General features: G+C 47.8%; 1 protein-coding gene across 4 annotated transcripts in view; it reads left to right on the top strand.

Moving 5' to 3' along the window:
• Positions 1-23,793, top strand: part of TSHZ1 (teashirt zinc finger homeobox 1) — a 79,698-nt gene extending 55,905 nt beyond the window's left edge. For all 4 annotated transcript variants that reach the window (XM_005586432.5, XM_065533612.2, XM_005586425.4 and 1 more), the window contains one exon: positions 19,290-23,793. In XM_005586432.5, coding sequence (XP_005586489.3) covers positions 19,385-22,483 — 3,099 coding nt within the window. In that variant the 5' untranslated portion in view covers positions 19,290-19,384 and the 3' untranslated portion in view covers positions 22,484-23,793. The remainder of the gene's footprint in view (positions 1-19,289) is intronic.
• Positions 23,794-24,249: the final 456 nt, after the last annotated feature.

The raw sequence follows: 24,249 nt of genomic DNA, 5'->3' as shown, positions 1-24,249 counted from the left end.
AAATTTTCTTTCGCCTACCACCTGCAGACTGCAATTGATGGTGCTTGAGTCAAGAACTATAGTTGTGGGCTCCTATAGATCACCTGCAGGAGCTGGGCGCTGGGTCCTGGCGGGGACTCCCTGGGACTGTGTTCAGTGCAATTTGTAGCCTTACAAGTGTCAGATCTCGTTACGCCCCGGCAGTATTGACATAAAGAATATTATTTAAAGTTTCTAAAATGTGATGAAGCTTCTAAATTTAATCTGAACTGTATTATGCACCAAAATTAAATTGCAGGGGAAAAAGATGTAGTTGCAATGTGTGCTTGGAAATGACTTGTCATAATGAAATTTCTTTTACCCAAACAATTAAGAGCATTTAAAAAATTTTCTGACATAGCCAAAGAGTTTTTATTTCTGTCATAGACTTAGTCGCTCTGAAAATTGCTTTATTTCCTTGATTTTAATGGACACAAATTGCATGGCTCTATTTTTTCTGAAAATGAATGTACACCATGATTACAGAAATGTGAAAATGTATCCCCTGGGAGAAGGCCTCGTTTCACATTGCAGCTCCACCCCTAATCCTGCCAAAGCTGGTCTGAAGCCATCTTTCTCCAACTCGAAGAAATGATGCCGACTGAAAACACAGGTCAATGCTGCATCTTGGACACACAGGATAGTCACGGAAGAGATGGACCCCATCTCACCCACAGACCGTGGAGTCAGGTGGCCACACTGTGTGTGAGCTCAGTGGCGAGGGTTTCTTCAGAGGTTTGGCATGGAGTAAGAACCGGAGATGGGATCCAAGGAGATGGAAGGCTGTTCATTGCTTCCAGACCATAGACCGTGGTAGGGCTGCTCCAGTGGGTCCTGAAATACATCACAGGCAATAGGCTTCAAGTGTCTCTGAATTAGGGGGAGATATTATGAGTGGAGAGGACAAAGGAGAGGGTGCTTCCGTAAATGGAGTGAATAAGTGTGTACTGTTAAATGATAGCCGTTTGTGACAGAAATGATGCTGGGTATAAGAAATGCTTCTGGAAAGGGGAAGAGAGACCTTTCGTGTGCGTATTCAGTTCTGACACATGCTTGAGTATGAGAAAGATGGTGAATGTTTTGCACAAGTGGAAATGCATAAAATCGGGCATTCTGAAACAATAGCAGCACAGTAGCCTGTATGACATTTTACATCGTCTCCTCGACACAGGGCAGACAGCACTACACCTCATGACTGAAACTTCTAAATGAATCTCAGGGACAAGGTCAGAATTTCCCCTCCCCTCCGTGTCAGCTTCCTTAAGAAGAAGTGGGTTCAAAGGGGGTTATTAGTACTATAAATCGCCCTTCCTGTCAGTCAAACGCTAAGAAATGCAGGACATGATACTGGCCATTTTGGTGACAGAATATAAATCACCAAAGATTAAATTATTAGATAATTTGGAAACTTAACAGTTTGCATTTTGCACTTCCAATTGTTTTGCTGACTTGCACTTTTCTTGGCTGTCCAGGATTTTATTAACCGTCTTTAAGACATCTATCACCTCCTTCCTCTTCATTTTCCAATGGGCAGATTTTCCCAGGAAGGAGAGTTGCAGCACTGATGCCTGCAGTCGCTGCTCCAAAAAGATTGCTGTATTTTCATTGACATGCAGTGCATTACCATAATTGGCTTTTCTACATGATAGGAGAGAGGAAATAATAATGTCATTTTATTTACAGCCAGAGTGTCGCTTTATGAGACTTCTCCAAGTTTCTGCCATGCTGTGTAGGTCAAATGACATCTTTTGATCAGTCCTGTCCAAAGACATCAAAGCTGAGTGGCATGTAATGGAGACCTAGTGACAAACCAAATCTAGAAAAGAAATAAGACTGCCAGTTTCCCATTAAACTGCCTGCTAAACAGCGCAGCTTCCCCGTGTCGGCTACAAAACCACTCTGACCACCTAAATCAGGGGAATGAAAGGAGGCTGAATTGGACATTAGTACTGCAAATGACTGCAGTGATTGCCACGACTTCCCTCCTCCCCCTCCCCAAAAAATCAGCAAGCAAACCGTGCGAGTTACAGTGAGACTGTTCTGTGCCCATTCATTTCCCTCCTGCCACTTGCTGGTTTTCTGATCTGGTTTATTTAGGTTTGACATCAGCCAAATGGTGTAGCTCGATGTCTCTGACAGATATTCTTACTGATTTAACGGGAGGCACAACTCAGGAAAGATGGATCTTCTGAGACAGGATTTCAGAGTGGCTGTTTTTCCCTTTTCCACCCCATTTTCTTCCCGTTATGATTCCAGTTGATGGGTTGTTCCTATTCACAGTCAAATCATTAGGGCCTTCAGAACTTGGGAAGAACTGTGTTTGATTGACGACAGTGAGGCTTCATGTTGACTGCCACATGGGCTAGGTGGCCAGCATACTGGAAATACGATCTTTTAAAAAGTCTCCTTAAACAAGTATTTTATACTGGAGATTGATAAAAGATGTGTTTCTGCTCTAATACAGCAGGGGTCACCTTCCCAGGTGATTGGGCCACATGGAAATTTGCATCACATGTATGGAAACAAGCCACAGCCTCAGCGCATGTATCTGCATCGGTTTGCTTTGGATTACATGCAGGGTCTGCTCATTCTTTAATTCACTTGTTCCAGGCACCGTGTTAGCTGCCAGGATCCAAGGTTCACGAAGATGTTGTTCCGTGCTCAAGGAGACCTGGCCCAGCAGGCAGACAGATCACTAGACCCGTGGTTACCTCCCCTGTGCTATGATTAAGTGGCCTCAGGGTGTGGGGGAATCACGGGCTGGGGGGAGTTGGGGGAGGGCCCTGAAGGCTGGCAGGTGGCAACGCTGGAGCCTGTTTGTCGTGGGGCAGCTGTCGGGTGGAGCAGAGCTGACTCCATAGAGGGAGCCTGGCTGGCGAGGTTGGAAACAGACGTTTTTGATCCTCCTGTTTTTCTGTTGTAGTAAAATGTATAAAATTGATAAGATGTATAAAATTATATTAACCATTATTAAGTGTTCAGTGTAGTGGCATTAAATCCATTTGCATTGCTGTATAGCCATCACCATCCCATCCATTCCCAGAACTTTTTCATCTTCTCAAACTAAACTGAAACTCGGTACCCATTAAACAGTACCCCTTGTTCCCAGCTCCCCTGGCTCCCAGCAGCCACCATTCTACCTTCTGTCTCTGTGATGGACCCTGAGTCGACGTGGCTGGAAACAGATTCCGACAGGGCTTTGTAGCCATCCCATAAATGGCAGTCCTGAAAATACTGTCCTCTGTAGCCTGTCATGGCGGATACATGTGACCAGAACTTTTAGGGAGAACTACCCAAGACCAATTTTGTTGACCTTCATGTAGACAAGGACCTGATTTTGCAAGCACCCTATTCTGAAATTGGAATCAGGTTGAAACTCATGCCACTTACAGTTGCTGATAGAGATGGCCCATTGCAGCATTATGGATGTGTGTCAGGGAACCTGGCTCTGGGGTGGACCATCTAGGGAAAGCCCCTGCTCCTTGTCTTACCAACGGCGTGGCCTGGGGCACCTCACTTAACCTCTGTGCCTCAGTTTCCTCATGTGGGAATAGAGCGTGAAAGAGGATTTCCCCTTGTAGTGCTGGTGAGGAGCTAACACAGTTAATACGTGTAGAGTACTTAACGACGGTGCCTGGTCCAGAGGAAGGGTTCAGCAGATATTAACCTGTTCCTATTTAATGACATTTTAATGCAAAGCATAATGCTGGTTGAGCAGATATTCTGTGGGTATGAAATGTTTATTCAAGAACAAATACATTTTTTCTCTCAAATATAGTCCTCCCAAATAAATTACAAGTGTGCTAGAAAAATATCCTTCTCTATCCAGGTGGATCATTATCCGAGAACATGTTTTCTTCCTATTTGAGATTAGATTTCAATATTGTCACTGAAAAAAAATTGCTTCTGATGATTGGAGTGGGCTTTCTACAGAGAATATATTTGCATGTGTATACTGTCTTCTTTCAGGCTACTGTCATGAGTATTTAGGAACCGTTAGCATCAAACATCCTTTTTTCCTACTCTGACTTGACTTTAATAACTTCCACTTTTTAGCCCACTCCCGTGGTGTAGTTTAGATTTTATTAGTGTGTTTTCTTTTTTTCTGAATCTTTTCTTTCCCCCTCTGTTTTCATTACGTGAAGCATGCTCCATCTTGTTCTCCAAGCATTTTCATGGGCAGAACCAAAGGAGGCCGAAGGGAGAGAGAGAACCATGGAAATGAAGTTAAAAGTTGGGAGTTGAGGACCTGTGCTTGCTTCAGCTGATCTCAGTAAGAGACTTTCCTGCAGAAACAAACGGGATAGAATTTGTTTTGTTTCTTATGCTCCACGAATGCATCATTTCTTTTAGAAATTGTGTTACCCAAACCTTGTGCATTCTCCAGGAATCCCACTTGTAGTCCGTGTCTAGAGACGTGGTTGCCACGTGGACTCAGGGACCTCACAGGCAGCCGATCAGAAGAAATCAGAGAAAATGTCCTTAGCCTAGGAATTGTTTATACTAACTTTTTGAAAATGCAAGTAATGACTCGCACAAGGGCCCTGCACATCCCCTTGTTATGTGGGCATCCCTCCAGCCTCTCCTTTGGATAGATCAGGGAGGAATACTGTGAAGAATGCTTGAGGCTTGAACCCAGACTAAGACTGAAGCACCTTCTTCCATCTTTTTAGCTGGGAAACTTTATCTCTCGCTTCACTCAAGGATGCAAATGAAGAGTGAAATCCACTCACCTGCAGAATTCACTTCTCTATTAGGTGCCCCAGGCACCCTGGGCCTGCGTCTTCCTGAGCCCTATCCCTGGTGTGCTCAATAATGCAGCAGGATTTTGCTCCACCAAAGTGTCACCTGTCTAGGTGAGTTGTGCCCGTGCCTATCTGAAGTGACAGCCATCTTTGAGTCCCTGCATCTCTAACTGACTTCTCTTTTATCATTCATGTTGGGAAGGTAGCATTTTCGACAAGGTTGTTTCCTCTTCCCCCTCTTCTTTTTTCTTGCCCCTCCCCCCTTCCCGCTTCCTGGTCCCCTCCCCACCCCCTTAACGCACCTGATCAAAACATTATCACTGACAAAGGTTTCTCTCTCCAAATTAAATGAGTCCAACTAGCCTGGGAATTTCCACGAAGAAAGAAAGTGAAATGCTGATGTGCGAAGTTAATGAATCTGGTAACAGAGAGAACATTATTGAGCCTGGATAATATGATCTAGCTGCCTTCCTTCTCCTCTCACTTCCTGTAAAGAATGTATGGAAGTCAGTTATGTGGCGTGATTCTAACATCTGTCCTACCCCATAATGGTAATTTGTATAAGTAATGGAAACAGGTTAAATACTTCCATTCGAATGTTGCCAGCAGGGATGAAAATGAACATTTCAATGAAATCATCTCGACAGAGCAGAGAGGGGAGGGGGCATAGACTGATTCGTCTCCACTCCCTTTGGTGATGGGAGCCCTAATGAGAATGCTCGGATGTATAGTTTATCAGATAGAAGAGGAAGAGTGCGCGGGTCTCAGAGATAAGAATCCTGCAGAACTGCGCGGGCACGCAAGGCGCCTTGGTCTCCTTTTGCAGACCTTTGCTAATAACGTGCTCTTTTCATTCTAAGGGAGGATGAGAGGGAAAGAGGGGAGGAGGGGCCAGGGATCTGTGTGCACCCCTCTAATGGGCTGCCTGCCAGGCTCATCTTCAGCTGGGCAAAACCACGGGGCGATTCTACTAGATTTCTTAGGACTCCTCTAAAACTTAAAGGGAGGACGGAGAACTGGCGTTTTCTTCATTTCTTTGTAATTAGAAATAATCCTCTTTCAGAGTGGCCTTCTCTTTGCCTAGAGAGTCACTCTAGTTCTTTAAGTTGTTAATGTGAAGAAGAGCCATTTCACTTGGCTTGCTAGTGCTATTTAAAAAGAATTTACATTGGAACTCAATTCCTTGTTACTGTATCCCTCTACTTGTACTCTCCTTCTAGAGAGAATATCAGGTCATATCTCAAGGGGAATATGTGCCCCATAACATCGTTGTCAATCCAGGTATGTTAATGCGGGTTGTTCCACATATTTTCATCCTAAAATGCTGCATTTGTACATTGTATTTTCCAGTATTGCTGGCTTTCTTCAATGAAGACTGTGTTATTTACTATCCAGATGAGTTAGAAATGGAAACACCTAGTCGGCTGGCCTGTCATATTAATACTAATATCCCAGTGACTCCAAATGTCCAGATGTGGGAACGCTGCGCCTTTTGTGAAAGGGACACACCTTCTGCTTTTCATCAGGGTGTTTTGCCACCGAGGAGGAAGAGATGGGGTGCACGGATGTTCCATAGTGTGTGTGGGTATTTGGGGTGTCTGCTGGATTTTTCAGGATAGATTTGAAGCTGACTTTTAGAAAGCAGAGCGTGTTCGGGGAAGCCTTTCTTCTATTGTTGCTTCAGCTCTTTAGCAAAGCACCCACACTTGTTCATCTCTCCACAGAGCAGCGATAACAGGGAGGCAGCATTCTGGGAGTGTTCACCTCTTATGGAATATAAAACAGGATGGTTTAAGAAAACACCTTTATTTTGTGCATAATTGGGGTACAGATTAAGATGCAAGTTCGGGGAGAATACAAACCTAATTGCTCAGAGCCAGTGTTATTAAGACTCGAGGGAATTTGCAACTTTACCACATTTAGCCATTAAAAAGCAAATACAGCTGTCACTTCGCACCCATCCTTAAAAATGACTGTTGACTAGAGTGAGTCTTGTTTTCTTTAAAGAAACAAAGATGTTTTAAACAATGTTGGGCTACAAATTGAGAAACATAATTTTTATCTAATTTGCTAAAGATACGATGTTTGTGCCTCATATAATTACAATTTGAGATGAGAATGTTTTTCAGACGGTGTGTGTGTGTTTACATTGTAAACCGTCAGGTCACACATTGTTGGTGTCGTATGAGGCTCTAACAGGGACCGTATACATTGCCTTATGTCCACTCGCATTAGAACACACATAATTTCATGTTGCTCAGGGTGACAGCGTATCTTCAGGGACACATTGGCATCCAGAAGGCACATTTTATAACAAAAAATATTAACAAGATTTAATTAAAAAATGAAGTCTAACCATAAGAACCAGTTGTCCCTTTTCCATTTTGGGAATGGTAGGGCCTATATAATTTGAAATTTTTTATTCACACCCATGCACATACACACTCGCCTGCACACACTCACACCTATGTGCACACACGTGTGCACTCTTGCACACCCACACCCACACATGCGTGCATGTGAACGCTGGCGGCGCCTCCTCCTGGGCTGCTGGTGCTTGCTGGTTCACACGGTTCCTTGCAGTCTGTAGGGTGCTGTGAGTGTCCCCCCGATGGCAGGACACACTGTACACGCTCACACTGTCACATTCTGCACCATCGTACTAGGCTCAGGAAGGGTGGGGGAGTGATGGCAAAGCTGTTTTGACACAAAAAGAAATAGCAAAAATGATGATCTGGAGTCTTTGTTTTATTTGATGGGGAAAATGTCATTTATTTCTATAAGTAATTGTAAAAGAAGAATTTTATACTGCAGTTACCATTTTGAAGCTTACTCATTCAGATTTTCGTGAGGTGGGGTGGGGTGATGGCGGGGGGCTGGTGACGCCAACAGCGAGGGTGTAGTGGAGAAAATGCAGAGGTGGCGACTTTATTTTCTGTGATTCAGTAGCCTCTCTTATAAAAATCTGTTAGGCTAAAAGATTTTATTCATTCCCCTGGTAAAGGATATTCTGATAGGTTCATTGCTAGAAATAAGCATTTCTACAAATATCATAATATATTCCAGTACATTTGTACCCATAAGAACTAAAGATTGTTAGAAAACTGTAGCTTATAGTGAAAACAAAAGATTTTTAGAAAATTGTAGCTTATAATGAAAACAGCATTGTCACAAATAATTAGCTAAACTTGTAAGTTGTTATGTCTCTTTCTATCTTTGTCTATCTGTCTGTCTTTCTCGCTGCCAAAGTAAACTTTTTTAAAAAGGCATCTTGTAAAGCAGTTATGAGAATTCACTGATAATAGTAAAAATAAACCTAATTATTAAGATAAAGAATTTTATTTTCTGTCATGATAGTGTTGATATAACTTTTGAATCAGACACCGAATATTGTTACTAAAGGGATTTAAATAAAGTCAGGTGTTATGTTACCCTGTACTTGGTTTCCAGTCAAGTATAGAAACAATTATGCAGGATGTGTTAGCTCATGGTTCATCACACTGGTAAATAATTTCTGTCTGTAGCCACTTTTAAAGATAAAAGTTCTCCTAACTCTGTGCTGGATGTTGGTGCTAGTCTCCCATCAGTAGCAGCACGGGTGCCTGGTACACGTCCTTGCCACTTGCCTACATCCACGCCACGATGGCCTGGGGATTGGCATTCCCGTTTCTTTTCTGTATCCTGTGTGTTGATGGGAATAAGCTACTGGCTTTTAAAATGGAGACATATTCTCTGATATAAGCCCTTTGTGGGTTTTGAAGACTGTGGAAGAGCCTTCACTTCTTGATCTTTCCCTTCCATCCTCTGAGACCCTTGGGAAAGCCTGTAGAAGTTCACGTTTAGGAGTAAACTTTGTGTTAAAGTGTTGCAAGAGTACAGTGTGCAGTGCTGTGAAGGTAACTGCGTTATCAGGCAGCAGTAGTTAGTAGTTCTCGGTGATGGCTGGCAGCATGTAGCCAGAGAATGAGCTGGTACTTAATCTGAGTTATGTTTCTTTACACTCACTTCAGCCATTTGACGAGGTATGCCATGCACAAGTCTCTCCGGATTTCTAAATGTTTCTCATCAGGGCGAGCCCTACCCTGGCTGCTGAAAGTCCTGTTTTAGGTTCAGGGGGTCAGGTAGTACCAAGTTGGAAGCTGGTGTTTGCTCATATTGGGTTTGTAGACCCAGGGTCATCAGACTGCCTCAGGGTTCTCTTTCCCCAGACGTGGGGGTAAAAACTGAAATTGGCTGATGTTTTGAGTGCAGGTCTTTGGGTATGCACACCTCGGGGATGCCTAGCTTGGTTTCTGGAATAAGAGAGCATTTCCACCACGTGTGAACATGCACTCCAGTAGTCCGGAAACAGCCATGTGCTCTCTCAGGTGCATAGAAGTGTCACTTGCTTTTTGCTCTTCTCACTTTATTTTAACTTCTTTTAATTTTTTAAGATTCTCATATAATGTCCTTTTTCTTCCTGACACCACTGAAAATCAGAGTTTTTCATCTTTTAAATTACAGTTTAAGCTCTGATTTGTGCTACTTGTTAAGTACATTGTTGACAAACTCTAGACAAAAGATTAACACCTAAAGTGCTTATTGGGAACAGCAAGAGGGTCTTTAATTAGTTTTCTTATTCCCCACTTAACTTGAAATTGAATTCAGGGGCAGTGAGAGAAAGAAGAAATTATGTTTGTTTTAAAACAGTTACCTGTGGATTCCTAATTAAAATCAGAATTGGGAAAAGCCTTTAGGTCATTTTATGTGCAGACTCTGAAATTCTTAAAAATTGTTTCTATTTTTTTTTAACATTTACTGGTTTCTTATGTATATATAATAACCATAATAATAAATATATGTATTTAAATTATATTTCTATTTATTTTTCATTATACATGAATAAGTTATTTAGTGGTGATTTCTGAGATTTTGGTGCACCCATCTCTACTGGGTTTTAAGTAAATAAAGTAGTTCTCTTATACATCAAATGCTTAAGTAAACCAGTACATTAATGATTGGTATCAGGCAACTAAAATTTGCCGAAGTAATAGAAAATTTTTTGTTTCTATCATGTCAGAGCAAAAGTGGCCTTTCAGCTTTGCTTGGCAGGGTGTCAGTCTTCCTGCAAGAAATCAGAACGATGTTAGTAAATTAGCGCATATATTGTATTTTTACCTTCTTTCCTGAGGAGGAAGGACTGAGCTCTGCCTGTGTCTGCTCTCTCTGCATTTTTTGTTTCCCAGTGTATTCTAAGTTTCATCAAAACCACCTGCTCTCTCCATAATGAAGGTGGCATTACTTTATGAGTGATCAATTATAAATTTGGAAGACAGTGTGTTTCGTAAGATTCGACAGTGAATCGAAGCTGTACATTCATCGCTTAGGTGTGGGGAGGCCCCTTTTGTGAATTGGCCCCTTGGAGAAAATGTATTTTGATATAATGGCCATCTGTTCTTGGATATCACGTTTGCCAGTCTGAAAAATAGTTTGATTTAGACAAACATGTCATTTGGTAAGATTATATAGTTTTACCAGGTGGCAATACAATAGTGAAATTTGGTATTTACTGTAAGGCAGTCACCAAGCAGGGACTGAAGACCTGCGTTTGTGTTTGTCACTTTTGAACATCATTCCTCTTTCACAGTCAGCTCTCACTTACATGTGCTAATGAGGAAGAGAGAACTTGGGTAGACAGTTTCCTGACCTTATTGCTATCGTTTGTGTCCACCACCTCCTCCGTCAGGCCTCCAAAGAGCTCTTCACAAGGAACAGCATTTCTGCCTGGTGTCGGTTTCCCCACCTCTCCCTTCCTTCCTCTGTTCTTTGGCAGATGCTCTAATCATCAGCAAAGCCTCTGAAAGGCAGGCACAGGGAAAAGAAGAACAAGAAGGGCCCAGCCGATCCGTGGCCCGGATTTCACATCTGACTGTCAGAGCACCATCTACACAACAGTTAACACTGATGTTGGCTCAGCTTCAGTCTTAACTGAAGGGATGGGCTTGGGCTGGGATGGGCTTATCGTTATTTTGTTCTTATTGTTCCCATGTATTTGAGTGGCATGAAGTTAAGCAGGTTCCCACAGCCACAGGACGATGGCACATCTGCACGCAGGACGTTTTCTGATTCATCCTGTGAGTCTATAGGGTGTGAGGAAGAGGAGGAGCAGGTGTCCTAGTTCCTTCGGGCTGTTGTAGCAGAGCACTGTGGACTGTGTGTCTGTGTGTGGACTGTGAGCAACAGACGTGTATTACTCACAGTTCTGGGCCTGGGAGGTGGGAGGTCAAGGCAGCAGCAGATCCGGGAGCTGGTGAGGGCCTGCCTCCTGTGTGTAGACAGTGTCCTCTCACTGTGTCCTCAGGTGGTAGAAGGGGCAAGGCAGCTCTCTGGAGCCTTTTTAAAAATAAGGGCACTCATGCTGTTCTTGAGGGCTCTTTCCTGGTGACCTCCTAAAGGCCCTACCTCCTTCTACCATTACCGTGGGGGGTTAGATTTCAACAGAGGAATTCGAGGGCGGGGGTAAACATTCAGACCACAGCAGCTGACAAGCACACAGTTGGGCCACCTACTGATGGTGATGATTCTGTCATTGCCATAAATACTTCCTGTAACCCCAAAAGACATTGTTCCAGTGGGGACAATGATTGTACCAGTGGGGAGACCGAGGTCCCAAGGAGCGAGTGAGTGTATCAGGTCACACTGTGTGTACGTGTCTGAGCCTGGGCTCCTACCATGCTCTCCAGACATCAAATCCATACCTTCCATCTCTCTTCTTCTGCCATGCTAATGGGGTGGGTGGCGGGATCTGTTCTACTAAGAAACCACAGCAATGGTCACGCTAGTGTGAGCCCCATAAAGGCGAACCACTGGGGTGTCAGTCCCACCCCAGTTCACTCTGTCTTTTCAGGCCCAGGCTCCTGGGGAGCACCCCTTTGGGTCACCCGTGCACACATCCAGGGTGGCTTAGTGGACCTTGCTCTGTGTGACAGGTATAGCCCCGGGGGTTGGGGGAGGGGCTGGCTTCCCAATGTGGTTTGGCACATTCCTCCCGGATACAGACTTAGCAAAATCCAAGCACTCCTTTGCCTAATACGGCAGCCAGGGTGTTGGGTTGCTCTTGTTTGCAGGCACCCTGGGTTCTGGGTTGGAATTTCTCCCTTCTCAGGCTTTGTCCTGTGACACCTAGCCACCGCCTTCTCCCCGGGTCCTAAACTCTTAAAATGAAACTCTGTCGATTTTCAGTCCTTCTGAGGGGTTCTGGCCCTGGGATGTGGTGCTCTCTGCCTGCTCCCTAGTTTTGGACGGGTACGGGACCTTGTTGGGGGCCTGTGGGGGCAGAAGAACCGGGAGGCTCAGCGCACTGTGTTGAACGGACTGGTTGTGGAGGGAGGCAGAGGCTGCTTGGAGCCTGGCCTGCTGCTGCCTGCTTGAGCCTTGGGAGGACCCTTGGCCGCTCAGCTGTGATGGGGGAGATCAGAAGCACGGGTCCTCCAGTGCTGGCTGCTGGAGTGGTTGTCCGGAGGTGGTGCTGTGGCTCCAGTTACTATTATGATTTTTATTATTATTGAGTCCTTGGAACTCAGCCAGTCCTCGAAGGGTCTTGCAATGATGGAGGAAGAGGGTAAGGTGAGGCTGGCAGTCCAGTCACAGATTTAATATGGAGTCTTTCATGGGGCATCCTCCTGCCCACCTCCATCTGTGGGACCGTGGAGTCCCTTGCACCCACTAATGTCTGTGGCTGTCCCAAAGGCTGTTCCCTTCCATGGTCACAAGAGCTTCAGACAAGAGGCCACCCTGACCAGCACTTCAGCCTCAAGGCCCCTGGACTGGGGTGGTGGGAGAATCGTGGGGATGTGCTTTATCCAACAGGGTCAGGAGAGCTGCTTGGTGTCTGGAGGGCGGGTTCGGGCCAGTAAGAATTGGTGCCCAGTGATGTGGGGGTGGAGGGTAGGCCGTCCTCCCAGCTGTCTTGAAGGTTTGTGCTTCCTCGCATCTCTTGTAAGTTAAGAGGGGAGAAGGTGAGCTAGTTAAAAAAAATAGGTAGGATGAGCAAAAAGAACATAGTAGAATAGTAAAATAGCTGAAAGAAGATCATCAGGATTAAATAAACTGGAAGAGTATATGATGAAAGTATAAATGCCAGAAGGTTCAGAGGGCAAGGACAGCAGTGAGCAAACCCCATCAGCTAAGGCCTAGCATGGTGACAGCTGTGTGCGGTGAGCCGCTGTGGGAAAGGCTCTGGGCCGCCGGCCCTCCTGTTTGTCAGACTCTGCAGCCCCTCCCATGGGAAGGCTGGATGGAGAACGCCCTGCAGTGGCTGTGGCACTGAGGAGCTGGAGCAGGAGGAAGGTGGGAGGCAGCCACTGTGGTCAGGGACTTGGGGGAACTGGGGCAGAGCAGCCCAGGACAGCCTCTCTGGCAGTGTGGAGCAGGAGCCCACTCATGTTCTCAGCCCAGACACCATCTGCATCCCCGATCGTCCCAAACCCCCTTTCATTTTTAACATTAAAACACAGTAACAATTAATAAAGCTTTTCCCAGCATTCCTGCCCCAGTCTGGGCCATGCCATTCTCCGTGCTCCCTAATTCCCAGGATCTGACTGGTGGCTGTGGCTGCGGCTGGTAGACGTTCCGTGAAAGTTTGCTTCTAGCGAATTCATTCCAGCAATGGTGTTCAATGGCTAGTCCATGTTGGCTGAACTGAAAACAATGAAGATTTCGAAAATACGATATTTATCAGGAACCACTTCATTCAATGATAAATAACCCATGTATTTATTATCTAGATAGAAAACACTGTAACATTCTTGAAAAGGATTTTTTCTTTGTACTGTGTATATAATTTTATCTTCTGCTTTTTTCATTTAATGACTTTCTCCATGTTATTAAAACATACTTTCTCATGTTTGAAGGATACTGCATCCTGGGAATAAATACTAGTTCATGTAACCACTCCTTATTGTTGAAGATTTAGACTGTGGCAAGCAAGTTTTATGTGTATAAAAGGACATCTTGTATAAGGGACATCTTTGGGCATGAAGCTTTTTCTGCATTTCATATTAACTTCTTAGACTAACTTCAAAAAAATAAAATGATTGGGCTAAAGGATATCAATGTTTTAACATTTCTCTCCCTTTACTCTTTTTCTTTGAGATTCTCTAATAACACCGTGTCTGGCACATAATGGCCGTTCTAAATACTTAATACAGAATTACTTTTGATCATTCATTCAAAAACATTTACTCCATATCTTCTCTGGCATTTAGATGTTAATGAGACAAAAGAAAATAACTTGGCAAAGGAGAAAGACGGGGCTGGGAGTCAGTGACTGGCTTTCAAATCATGTGTCCATCATTTGTTTCCTGTGTTACTTCGGGGAAGTCGGTCAACTTCTCTGAGACTCTGTTTTCTTTCCTGTGGAATAGGTGTCTCAGTGATACTTAGCTTAAAGGGTTGTGAGAATTAAATGAGGCAATGGGATGGAAATACTCAACCCAGAGGCGCAGAAGCCTGTGCTGTGTTGGTTGAGTGGAAGAGTTCACAGCTTGATGAAGAGGACAGACAGGTAACAGCTCCAGATTCTTCCAGGAGTGGTGAATTTTGTGAAGGGGTTGAGAAGGTGGCATAAGGAGATGACCTTCGAGTCTCCCTGGAGGGATGAGGGAGGGCCCAGTAGCTCACACCAGGCAGAGAGTGGGGGAGGGCTGGCATCCAGACTGGGCGCTCCCCTGTGGAAGAGGGGGTGCCTGGAACCCCCAGATAGAGTGGGCTGGGCATGGAGGGCTGGGCACAGGCGGGGCAGCAGTGAGGGTCCAGATGCCCTGCCTGGGACACACAGCTTCAACAAAGGCTTGAACTCAGGGTTGTTGGGAGCACAGCATCTGCTGGAAGGGAGAATGTCACAGACCAGGAGTGGAGGGACGTCAGTTGGGGGACATTGTAAGGCTCTGGCCACAGAGCCTGGTCATCAGTGCAGGGCCAGTTTGGATGCGGGGCCCGAGGACCAGGAGGCTTTGAGGATCGTGCTGCTTTTCTGGCTCAGATACTCTCATTTAGGGTTATTCGGTAACATCTGAATCTGGAGTTTCAGAAGGAGGAGAAAGTGAGCTGTTGTTATGAGGAGGACAGTGCTGGAGCAGGCAGTGGGGTGTCATTGTTTGCACACAACATAGGTATGATGTGGAGTACCCGTCACCTTAGATCTGTGTTAGAACAGTGGGGTCCTTCCATGGGCCCGACGTGGGGCCAGGCCCTGAAAGCACCACGGGGGCAGCAGGACAGGCGTCCTCCCTGATGGGCCTGTGTCTGGCAGGTATGCAGGGGTGCCCATGGCTGTGGTGGGCACAGGCACTGGGGTTGTGGAGAAGGTGAGATTGGCCAGAGAGAGGCTGCGGTAAGAATGGGCAAGAGCAGCAGGCCGACCTGGGGATGCGGCAGTTCAGAACAGGGAGGGGGAAGCGGGCACCAAGGGTCCAGAAACGGACAGGGCCACATGCTGCTCACAGGTGCAACCGGGTGGAGAGTGAGAAGCTGCCTCCAGATGGCATCTGGAAGGTGGGCATGCTAGGCACGGGCAGGGAGAGCCTGAACCTGTGGGGGCCCAGCCTTCACCCTGGTCCACACTGGAGTTCCCTCCCTTCCAAAAGTGTCCCTCCCCTACCTGGCCACAGGCTGCCTGATCACCCTGCTTTGCTTCTTCCCTGGGACATGAGTCCCTGTCCCTAGGGCAGGGACTTTATGGACCCCCTCCTTCCACGTCTGCACCCCCTGGAGCCCACACAGGGCCGTGGACATCTGCGCAAGAAAATGGCGTGCTGGGAAGATGACCTCTTAGGAGGGCCTTCTCGTTCTGTGGATCTGTGAGGTCCAGTCTGTTCTGACACAGATTGGCAATGAGATACATTGTAGCTCAGCCTGGGAACTTCCCGGGTGCAGAATGGACTGTCTTGGAGGACGGCCGAGTGGAGCCTGGTCTGGATGATGCTTGCACCTGCTGGGAGCGTGAGGGTGCAGGATGGTCCGGGAGGAGGCCATCACCATGCGGTCCTGAGATGCCGGGCCAGGTCCTGAGACGCAGCCGTGACTCCTGACCCTCATCCTTTGTGGGCGCCCACTCCGAGCAAGAGGACGAGGATTGGTCAGTGTTGAACACACCCTAGAGGTGTGAGAGCAGGTTTCCCATTTCTGTGTTTTCAGAGTTGAGACAGAAGCCTGCCGTGCACGGAATTGTGTCCTCTTCATTCGTATGTGGAAGCCCTGACTCCCATTGGGGCTGTATTTGGAGAAGGGGCCTTTAGGAAGTAATTAACGTTAAATGGGGTCACAGGGCCCTTGTCCAACAGAGGTGAGCTTAGAGGAAGTGGAAGAGCTCTCTCTTCCCACCTGCTGGAAGGAAGAGCCATTCAGGGGGAGAGCTGCCATCCTCAAGCCAGGGAGAGGCCTCACCAGAAAGCAAACCCTGCCAGACCTTAGCCTGGGACTTCCAGCCTCCAGGACTGGGAGAAAGGAAGTTCTGTTGGTCAAGCCAGCCAGTCTACCATATGTGGATATGGTAACCCAAGCCAACGTACACAAAGCCACTTATTAGCACACACAGGTTGGCTGCCTGCTGTGGGGTGGGCTGTGGGAGGGCTCGTTTAGTCTGTGCAGCAGCCTCCAGGCACCTGTGGCCAGGGGCAGAGGCACACACAGCAGTGGGCCAGCAGTGACGGGCTCCCCAAACTGAGCAGATCCAAGTCAAGCAAAACGTTTCCTTTGCATTAGTGGCCATGAAACTCCCTTTCACAAAGATGGGTTGATGAAAGCCGTGAGGCACTTTCCTGTAGTGGATCCTGATAGAAGAGCTTCCCGCACACAGTGAGAGGGGCCTGGGGCCAAGGCCAGCACATGCTCAGGCTGCCAACATCATAAACCTGGGCCTTCTGCCTCTCCCGGGCGTTGCCCTGCCCAGCACACCCTGCAGCCTTCAGAGTCACCCTCCGAGTACGCAGAGGAGCTGCACCTTGTGGCCCAAGCCAACATGACCCAGGCCAGGCTGGTTCAAAGGTGACGAGTCTGACCAGTGGTTCTTAAAGTGGGGTTCCCAGGTCCCAGCAGTGAACCCTCAGAACTGGGCCATCCTAAACCTTTAATAATTAGGGGCGAATGACATTGTGCCTGAACTTAGCAATTATCTTTTAATTTTGAGTGTTATATTTTACAGGGGAGTCATAGAATCATCTAGAACATTCCCCAGATGTTGATGCCTATAGTTGAGGCCTGAGGTCTTACATGATTGGTTATTTTCCACAATCACAGCACAGTGTGAACAGAATCGTGATTCCTGGATTTGCTGCTGTTCCGCATACTGCCGTGAAACACGTGAACACAGGTGCGCAGATTGTCTTATGCTCTCACTAGAGGTGGAGTTGAGGCTGTGTGCAGAAAGGGCAGTGCGTGCAAGCACTCGGGACGGCCTGAGCTAGAAGAGACTCTCCACATGACCGATTCAGTCATCTCTCATTGTGCGTGTGTGTGCGTGTGCTTGTGTGTACGCGTGCGATTGTGCGTGTGCCTGTGAGTGGTGGCTGCTGCTGGAATCTGAAGCCCTGCATTTGCAGGTGTTGAGGCTGTCACACTGCTCCCCGCTGCCCCTGGCATCCTCCCTTTGGGCAGCCAAGATGTTTTCTGTCCCTCCCAGCAGTCCTCCCTGGAAATGTGTGTCCTCGTTGTCGTGTTCCCTTGGGCCCTGGCTCTGATGATGTGATCATGAATGATGATGTTTAATGAGACACCCCTTTTAGGTCAGATCAATGCATTTTACTAGGGACTTTCTGCAAAGTATCTGAACCCCGAATATCCCAAGTTGTTGATGGAACTCTAGTCCAGCTAGTTGTTCCCTCAGACGGGAAAAGTAAGTAAAAGTGCCTTGGTCAAAGAAGCGGAGGCGGTGTTCCTTGCAGTAGTCTCCCTTGGGAGTTGGGAAGGTGGGTTGTGCAGTAAAGGATCTGACATGTCCTGCAGTCACAAGTCCAGGTTGCGTCTCAGTTTCTGTGCCCTCCAGCCTCATCCATGGGAGAACTGCCGTATCCCGGAGGCCCCTCTGGGAAACGCTGCCTTCAGCCCATGAGGTCGCTCTGCTGTGCGGTCGTGGACCTGTAGTCGGCGGATGGAGCGTGGACCGTTGGGCTTTTGTAATTAAACAGCTTTTATTGTGATAAAATATTTATAACATATAAGTGACCATTTTAACCATTTTAAGTGCACAGTTTCATGGCGTTAAGAATGTTCATATTGTTGTGCAGCCATCACCACCCTCCATCTCCGGAACTTTCTCATCTTCCCAGACGGAAACTGTCCCCATCCCCTCCTTCTCCTGGCACCCACCACCATTCTGCTTTCTTTTTCTATGAATGTGACGGTTCTAGGGCCCTCACGTGAGGCGAGCCGTGCTGTACGTGTCCTCTCGTGACCGGCTCCCTTCACGAGCACCGTGCCCTCGAGGTGCATCCATGCTGCGGTGCGTGTCAGAACTCCCTTTCCAAGCCTGAGTGATGTTCTGCCTTCTGAAGGAAGCAGAAGGCCCAGGTTTATGATGTTGGCAGCCTGAGCATGCGCTGGCCTTGGCCCCAGGCCCCTCCCACTGTGTGCGGGAGGCCCTTCTATCAGGATCCACTACAGGAAAGTGCCTCACGGCTTTCATCAACCCATCTTTGTGAAAGGGAGTTTCATGGCCACTAATGCAAAGGAAACGTTTCGCTTGACTTGGATCTGCTCAGTTTGGGGAGCCCGTCACTGCTGGCCCACTGCTGTGTGTGCCTCTGCCCCTGGCCACAGGTGCCTGGAGGCTGCTGCACAGACCAAACGCTACACCGCGTTCATCCCTCCAACCATCAGTGGACATTTTGGTGCCTTCCAGCTTTTGACTGCAGTCAATGAGGCTGCTCTGGGCCTTGGTGAACAACCATGGCTTTTGCCATCTGGCAGCCCCATGAGGGTGGCGCTTTACTCCGCCCAGGCAGGGGATGGGTGGTGCTGTGTTGGGTTCTTGCTTTTGCTGAAGACCAGAGTGTTTTCATTGCTTGCCGTTGAGGAGTGTTTTTATTTATGGGAACGATATAATACTGTCTGTGAATATCCTGCTCTGAAAATTGATAACCAGGTCGTGCCCGATGGGTGTTTACAAGTATTTGCCATGTGGAAGTCGTGAGGGGACTCCTGGGTCACTTAGGAGGGAACAGCTGATAGGAGGGGTACTTGGCGGGTGGTAGCTGGAGTCCCAAGTTCCTGCCCTTCCCACCAGGCTGCAAGGGTCAGACTGACATCTTTGGGACGAGCACAGGATACCATCCTCCAGTTCAGTCCCCTTTGCTAAAGACACACTCAGGAGGGGACAGCACCTTTTGGAACCTAACTCCTACAAAGGGGTAGATACGTAAACTTGGGGTAGCCTTGTATCCTGGGAGCTAGGCTGACAAATATCTTTTTAAAGATCATCTAACTGCTGGGGAGGCTGCGTCCTTGAAGATGATTTACTTCTTCTAACTGGGTTTTACTTTTCTCTCCTAGCTTATGTTCCTGAGGAAGAATTGAAGGCAGCAGAAATAGATGAAGAGCACGTGGAGGATGACGGGCTGTCTTTGGACATTCAGGAAAGTGAGTACATGTGCAATGAAGAGACGGAGATCAAAGAGGCGCAGAGCTACCAGAACTCCCCAGTCAGCTCTGCGACTAACCAGGACGCCGGCTACGGGTCGCCCTTCAGTGAGAGCAGCGACCAGCTGGCCCATTTCAAAGGCTCTTCCTCTCGAGAAGAGAAGGAGGATCCGCAGTGTCCCGACAGCGTCTCCTACCCCCAGGACAGCCTGGCACAGATCAAAGCTGTGTATGCAAACTTGTTCTCTGAGTCCTGCTGGTCCAGCTTAGCTCTGGATTTAAAGAAGTCGGGTTCCACCACCAGCACCAACGATGCCAGCCAGAAGGAGAGCTCCGCCCCCACCCCCACGCCCCCCGTCTGCCCAGCCAGCACCGCCGGCCCCACGGCGAGCACGCCCAGCACCAGCTGCAGCTCCAGCACCAGCCACAGCAGTACCACCAGTACCAGCAGCAGCTCCGGGTACGACTGGCACCAGGCCGCACTGGCCAAGACGCTGCAGCAGACGTCCTCGTACGGGCTGCTCCCCGAGCCCAGCCTGTTCAGCACCGTGCAGCTCTACCGCCAGAACAACAAGCTCTACGGCTCCGTCTTCACTGGCGCCAGCAAGTTCCGGTGCAAAGACTGCAGCGCCGCGTACGACACGCTGGTGGAACTGACGGTGCACATGAATGAGACAGGCCACTACCGTGATGACAACAGGGACAAGGACTCCGAGAAGACCAAGCGGTGGTCCAAGCCCAGGAAGCGCTCCCTGATGGAGATGGAGGGGAAGGAGGACGCCCAGAAGGTGCTGAAGTGCATGTACTGTGGACACTCCTTTGAGTCCTTGCAGGACCTCAGCGTCCACATGATCAAAACCAAGCATTACCAGAAAGTGCCTCTGAAGGAGCCAGTGCCAGCCATCACCAAACTGGTCCCCTCCACCAAAAAGCGGGCGCTTCAGGACCTGGCGCCCCCCTGCTCCCCTGAGCCAGCAGGAATGGCCGCAGAGGTGGCCCTGAGTGAGTCAGCCAAGGATCAGAAAGCGGCGAACCCATACGTCACGCCCAATAACCGCTACGGCTACCAGAACGGTGCCAGCTACACCTGGCAGTTCGAGGCCCGCAAGGCACAGATCCTCAAGTGCATGGAGTGCGGCAGCTCCCACGACACCCTGCAGCAGCTCACCGCCCACATGATGGTCACCGGGCACTTCCTGAAAGTGACCACCTCAGCCTCAAAGAAGGGCAAGCAGCTGGTGCTGGACCCCGTGGTGGAAGAGAAGATCCAGTCCATCCCCCTGCCGCCCACCACCCACACGCGGCTGCCGGCCTCCAGCATCAAAAAGCAGCCCGAGTCTCCCGCAGGGTCCACAGCTTCGGAAGACAAGAAAGAGCCGGAGAAGGAGAAGCCGCCCGTGGCTGGTGATGCGGAGAAGATCAAGGAGGAGAGTGAGGACAGCTCGGAGAAATTTGAGCCCAGCACCCTGTACCCCTACCTGCGCGAGGAGGACCTGGACGACAGCCCCAAGGGAGGGCTGGACATTCTCAAGTCCCTGGAGAATACCGTCTCCACGGCCATTAGCAAAGCCCAGAATGGCGCACCCTCGTGGGGTGGTTACCCCAGCATCCACGCGGCCTACCAGCTGCCGGGCACCGTGAAGCCACTCCCGGCGGCCGTGCAGAGTGTGCAGGTGCAGCCGTCCTATGCTGGCGGCGTGAAGTCGCTGTCTTCCACCGAGCACAACGCCCTCCTGCACTCGCCGGGGAGCCTCACGCCCCCACCGCACAAGAGCAATGTGTCTGCCATGGAGGAGCTGGTGGAGAAGGTCACGGGCAAGGTCAGCATCAAGAAGGAGGAGAGGCCCCCTGAGAAGGAGAAGAGCTCCCCGGCCAAAGCTGCGTCCCCCGTAGCAAAAGAGAATAAAGATTTCCCTAAAACGGAGGAAGTCAGCGGCAAACAGCAGAAGAAGGGCCCTGAGGCCGAGACTGGGAAGGCCAAAAAGGAGGGACCGCTGGACGTTCACACCCCAAACGGCACAGAGCCTCTCAAAGCAAAGGTCACCAACGGCTGTAACAACCTGGGGATCATCACCGACCACTCGCCAGAGCCTTCCTTCATCAACCCTCTGAGCGCTTTGCAGTCCATCATGAACACCCACCTGGGCAAGGTGTCCAAGCCCGTGGGCGCCTCGCTGGACCCGCTGGCCATGCTCTACAAGATCAGCAACAGCATGCTGGACAGGCCGGCGCGCCCCGCTGCCCCGGTGAAGCAGGCCGACGCCATCGACCGCTACTACTACGAAAACAGCGACCAGCCCATTGACTTAACCAAGTCCAAGAACAAGCCGCTGGGGTCCGGCATGGCCGATCCGGTGGCGTCACCTCTGCGGGAGAGCGCGCTCATGGACATCTCTGACATGGTAAAAAATCTCACAGGCCGCCTGACGCCCAAGTCCTCCACGCCCTCTACAGTGTCGGAGAAGTCTGATGCTGATGGCAGCAGCTTTGAGGAGGCACTGGATGAGCTGTCACCGGTCCACAAGAGGAAGGGCCGGCAGTCCAACTGGAACCCGCAGCACCTGCTCATCCTGCAGGCCCAGTTCGCCTCGAGCTTGCGGGAGACCACAGAGGGCAAGTACATCATGTCGGACCTGGGCCCACAGGAGAGGGTGCACATCTCGAAGTTTACCGGCCTCTCCATGACCACCATCAGCCACTGGCTGGCCAATGTGAAGTACCAGTTGAGGAGGACAGGGGGAACGAAATTCCTAAAGAACCTGGACACAGGGCATCCTGTTTTCTTTTGCAACGATTGTGCCTCTCAGTTCAGAACTGCATCTACATACATAAGTCATTTGGAGACGCACTTGGGCTTCAGCCTGAAGGATCTATCCAAGCTGCCACTCAATCAGATTCAAGAACAGCAGAATGTTTCGAAAGTCCTCGCCAACAAAACTCTGGGCCCGCTGGGGGCCACTGAGGAAGACTTGGGCTCCACATTCCAATGTAAGCTCTGCAACCGGACTTTTGCGAGCAAGCACGCAGTCAAACTGCACCTTAGCAAGACTCATGGCAAGTCCCCCGAGGACCACCTGATCTATGTGACTGAGTTGGAGAAACAGTAGCGTCCAGGTATGCAAGAGACCGCGGAACATTGCACTAAACGTCGTCGAGCTGCACTAGGCCTGGCCTGAGCCTCTAAAATCAGTCTTTCCTTTGTTGCTGGCCCGCCTCTCTGGACCTTGGTTTTCTTACACATATTTTGTATATTTATATGCTCTCTGTCCGATCTGTGCATGTTATTTTTCTTTTTCCGTGAGTCAAAGTCTGACCTTTATTTTCAACATCTGTTCTTGATGTTAAGCTATCTTTTGTAGGAAATAGTGGGGCACACTACTCAGAGACATTATTTAGCAGTAAAGAAAGACACAAATAACAATGATAAAAAGACATCCTAAAATGACGAAGTTGCCATGACAATAAAGGTCATAGAACCTGGTAGTGTCAAATTTAACCCTTTGAGGACTGTAATTGCATTTCTGTGCCTTTCACTTGAAAAAAAAGAAAAAAAGGCTTAAAGGCATTTCATTCAGATCAAAAGCTGTGTCAGACACAAAACTTATTTAATAATTAAAAAATGAGCTTTTATATGCAGAACTGGTTTGTGAGGAAACATGCATGCAGCTGTGGGAAGATAGAAAGCTGTGTAGGACTCACGGGGTTTGGAAGCCACACCTCTACATGTCTAAAACAAAAAACAACAACAGATACCCACTCGCCACTATGCCCAAACCCTCTGGATGCGGAAAAATGCCACTTTCGGCAAAAAAAAAAAAAAAAAAAAAAAAAGTATGCAAGCTATTATTTAAAAATGTATAAAAATGCTATTTCTTTTTTCCTGTAAAATATTGCGGTTTATAGTTATTTACAAATGTAAGCTTTGGTACAAGCTGACCTTTCTATAGCGTGCTGCATTGGTAAATGAAAAAAAAATGGGGCAAACGTTGGAGTCCTTTCCTTGTAAATTGCCAGCATCAGCTTAAAAACTCCTGTATGTTACATATCGTACCATTTTAATCTCTTCAACTTTCTTTGTACCTTCTGGCTGTATGCTTTCCCTTTTAACTTTTTATATTGTCATTTTATATTAAATTTCTGTGTATATAATGTAAAACCACAATTTTTGAATAAAATTTAGTTCCTGCAGCTTGATTTAAATAGAGGACTTTTACTGGCACCTGCATCTCTCCAGATGCATGTACTCAGAGGGACTGTCAGACAAAAATAAATACATAAAAACAAAGCAAGCAATGCACTATTAATTATACATTTTGATGTTCTATCATTAATATTGTACAGTACATTTTGGTTCACACAATTAAATCCACTGTTTTCTCAGATGTAAAATAAACCCACATGCAGTTCTTGATTTACACGGATTGTCATGTCGTCATTATTTTGCCTTTGAGATGTTATTTCAGCAACAAGAGGTATTGCTTATGCAATCAACCAACAAAAATTCTATTCAGAATCATCATTTCATGATTTGTGTGCTGACATGTTTCATTCAAATGATAAGTATTGTGCTTTAAAAAATGGTAATTAAAATTTTTAACTCCACTGGGTGCTAAGGATTGCCGAGTTTAGCCATTGAGTGATGGCTGTTTTGTACTTAGGTGGGCTGAGATGCGTCCTTCAGAGAATCCTTTGCAGAATTTAAAAATATGTGTAATTAACCTGTGTGTCTATCCAGAGATTTAATGGTGGGAGTAGAGGGGTAGGGCTTACTCCACCAGCAAAGACCCCGAGGACCCAGGAATTAGTTTTGTGTTGCTCCAAAGAGGAAAACCTGATTTCTGAGCGTTTAAAAACCTACAATTTTAAAAAGAAA

The sequence above is a fragment of the Macaca fascicularis genome, chromosome 18 (genome assembly GCF_037993035.2).
Source record: "Macaca fascicularis isolate 582-1 chromosome 18, T2T-MFA8v1.1".
NCBI classification, from domain to species: Eukaryota; Metazoa; Chordata; class Mammalia; order Primates; family Cercopithecidae; genus Macaca; species Macaca fascicularis.
Note: the sequence above shows the minus strand (reverse complement) of the source record. Positions and strands in the feature narration are given on the sequence as shown.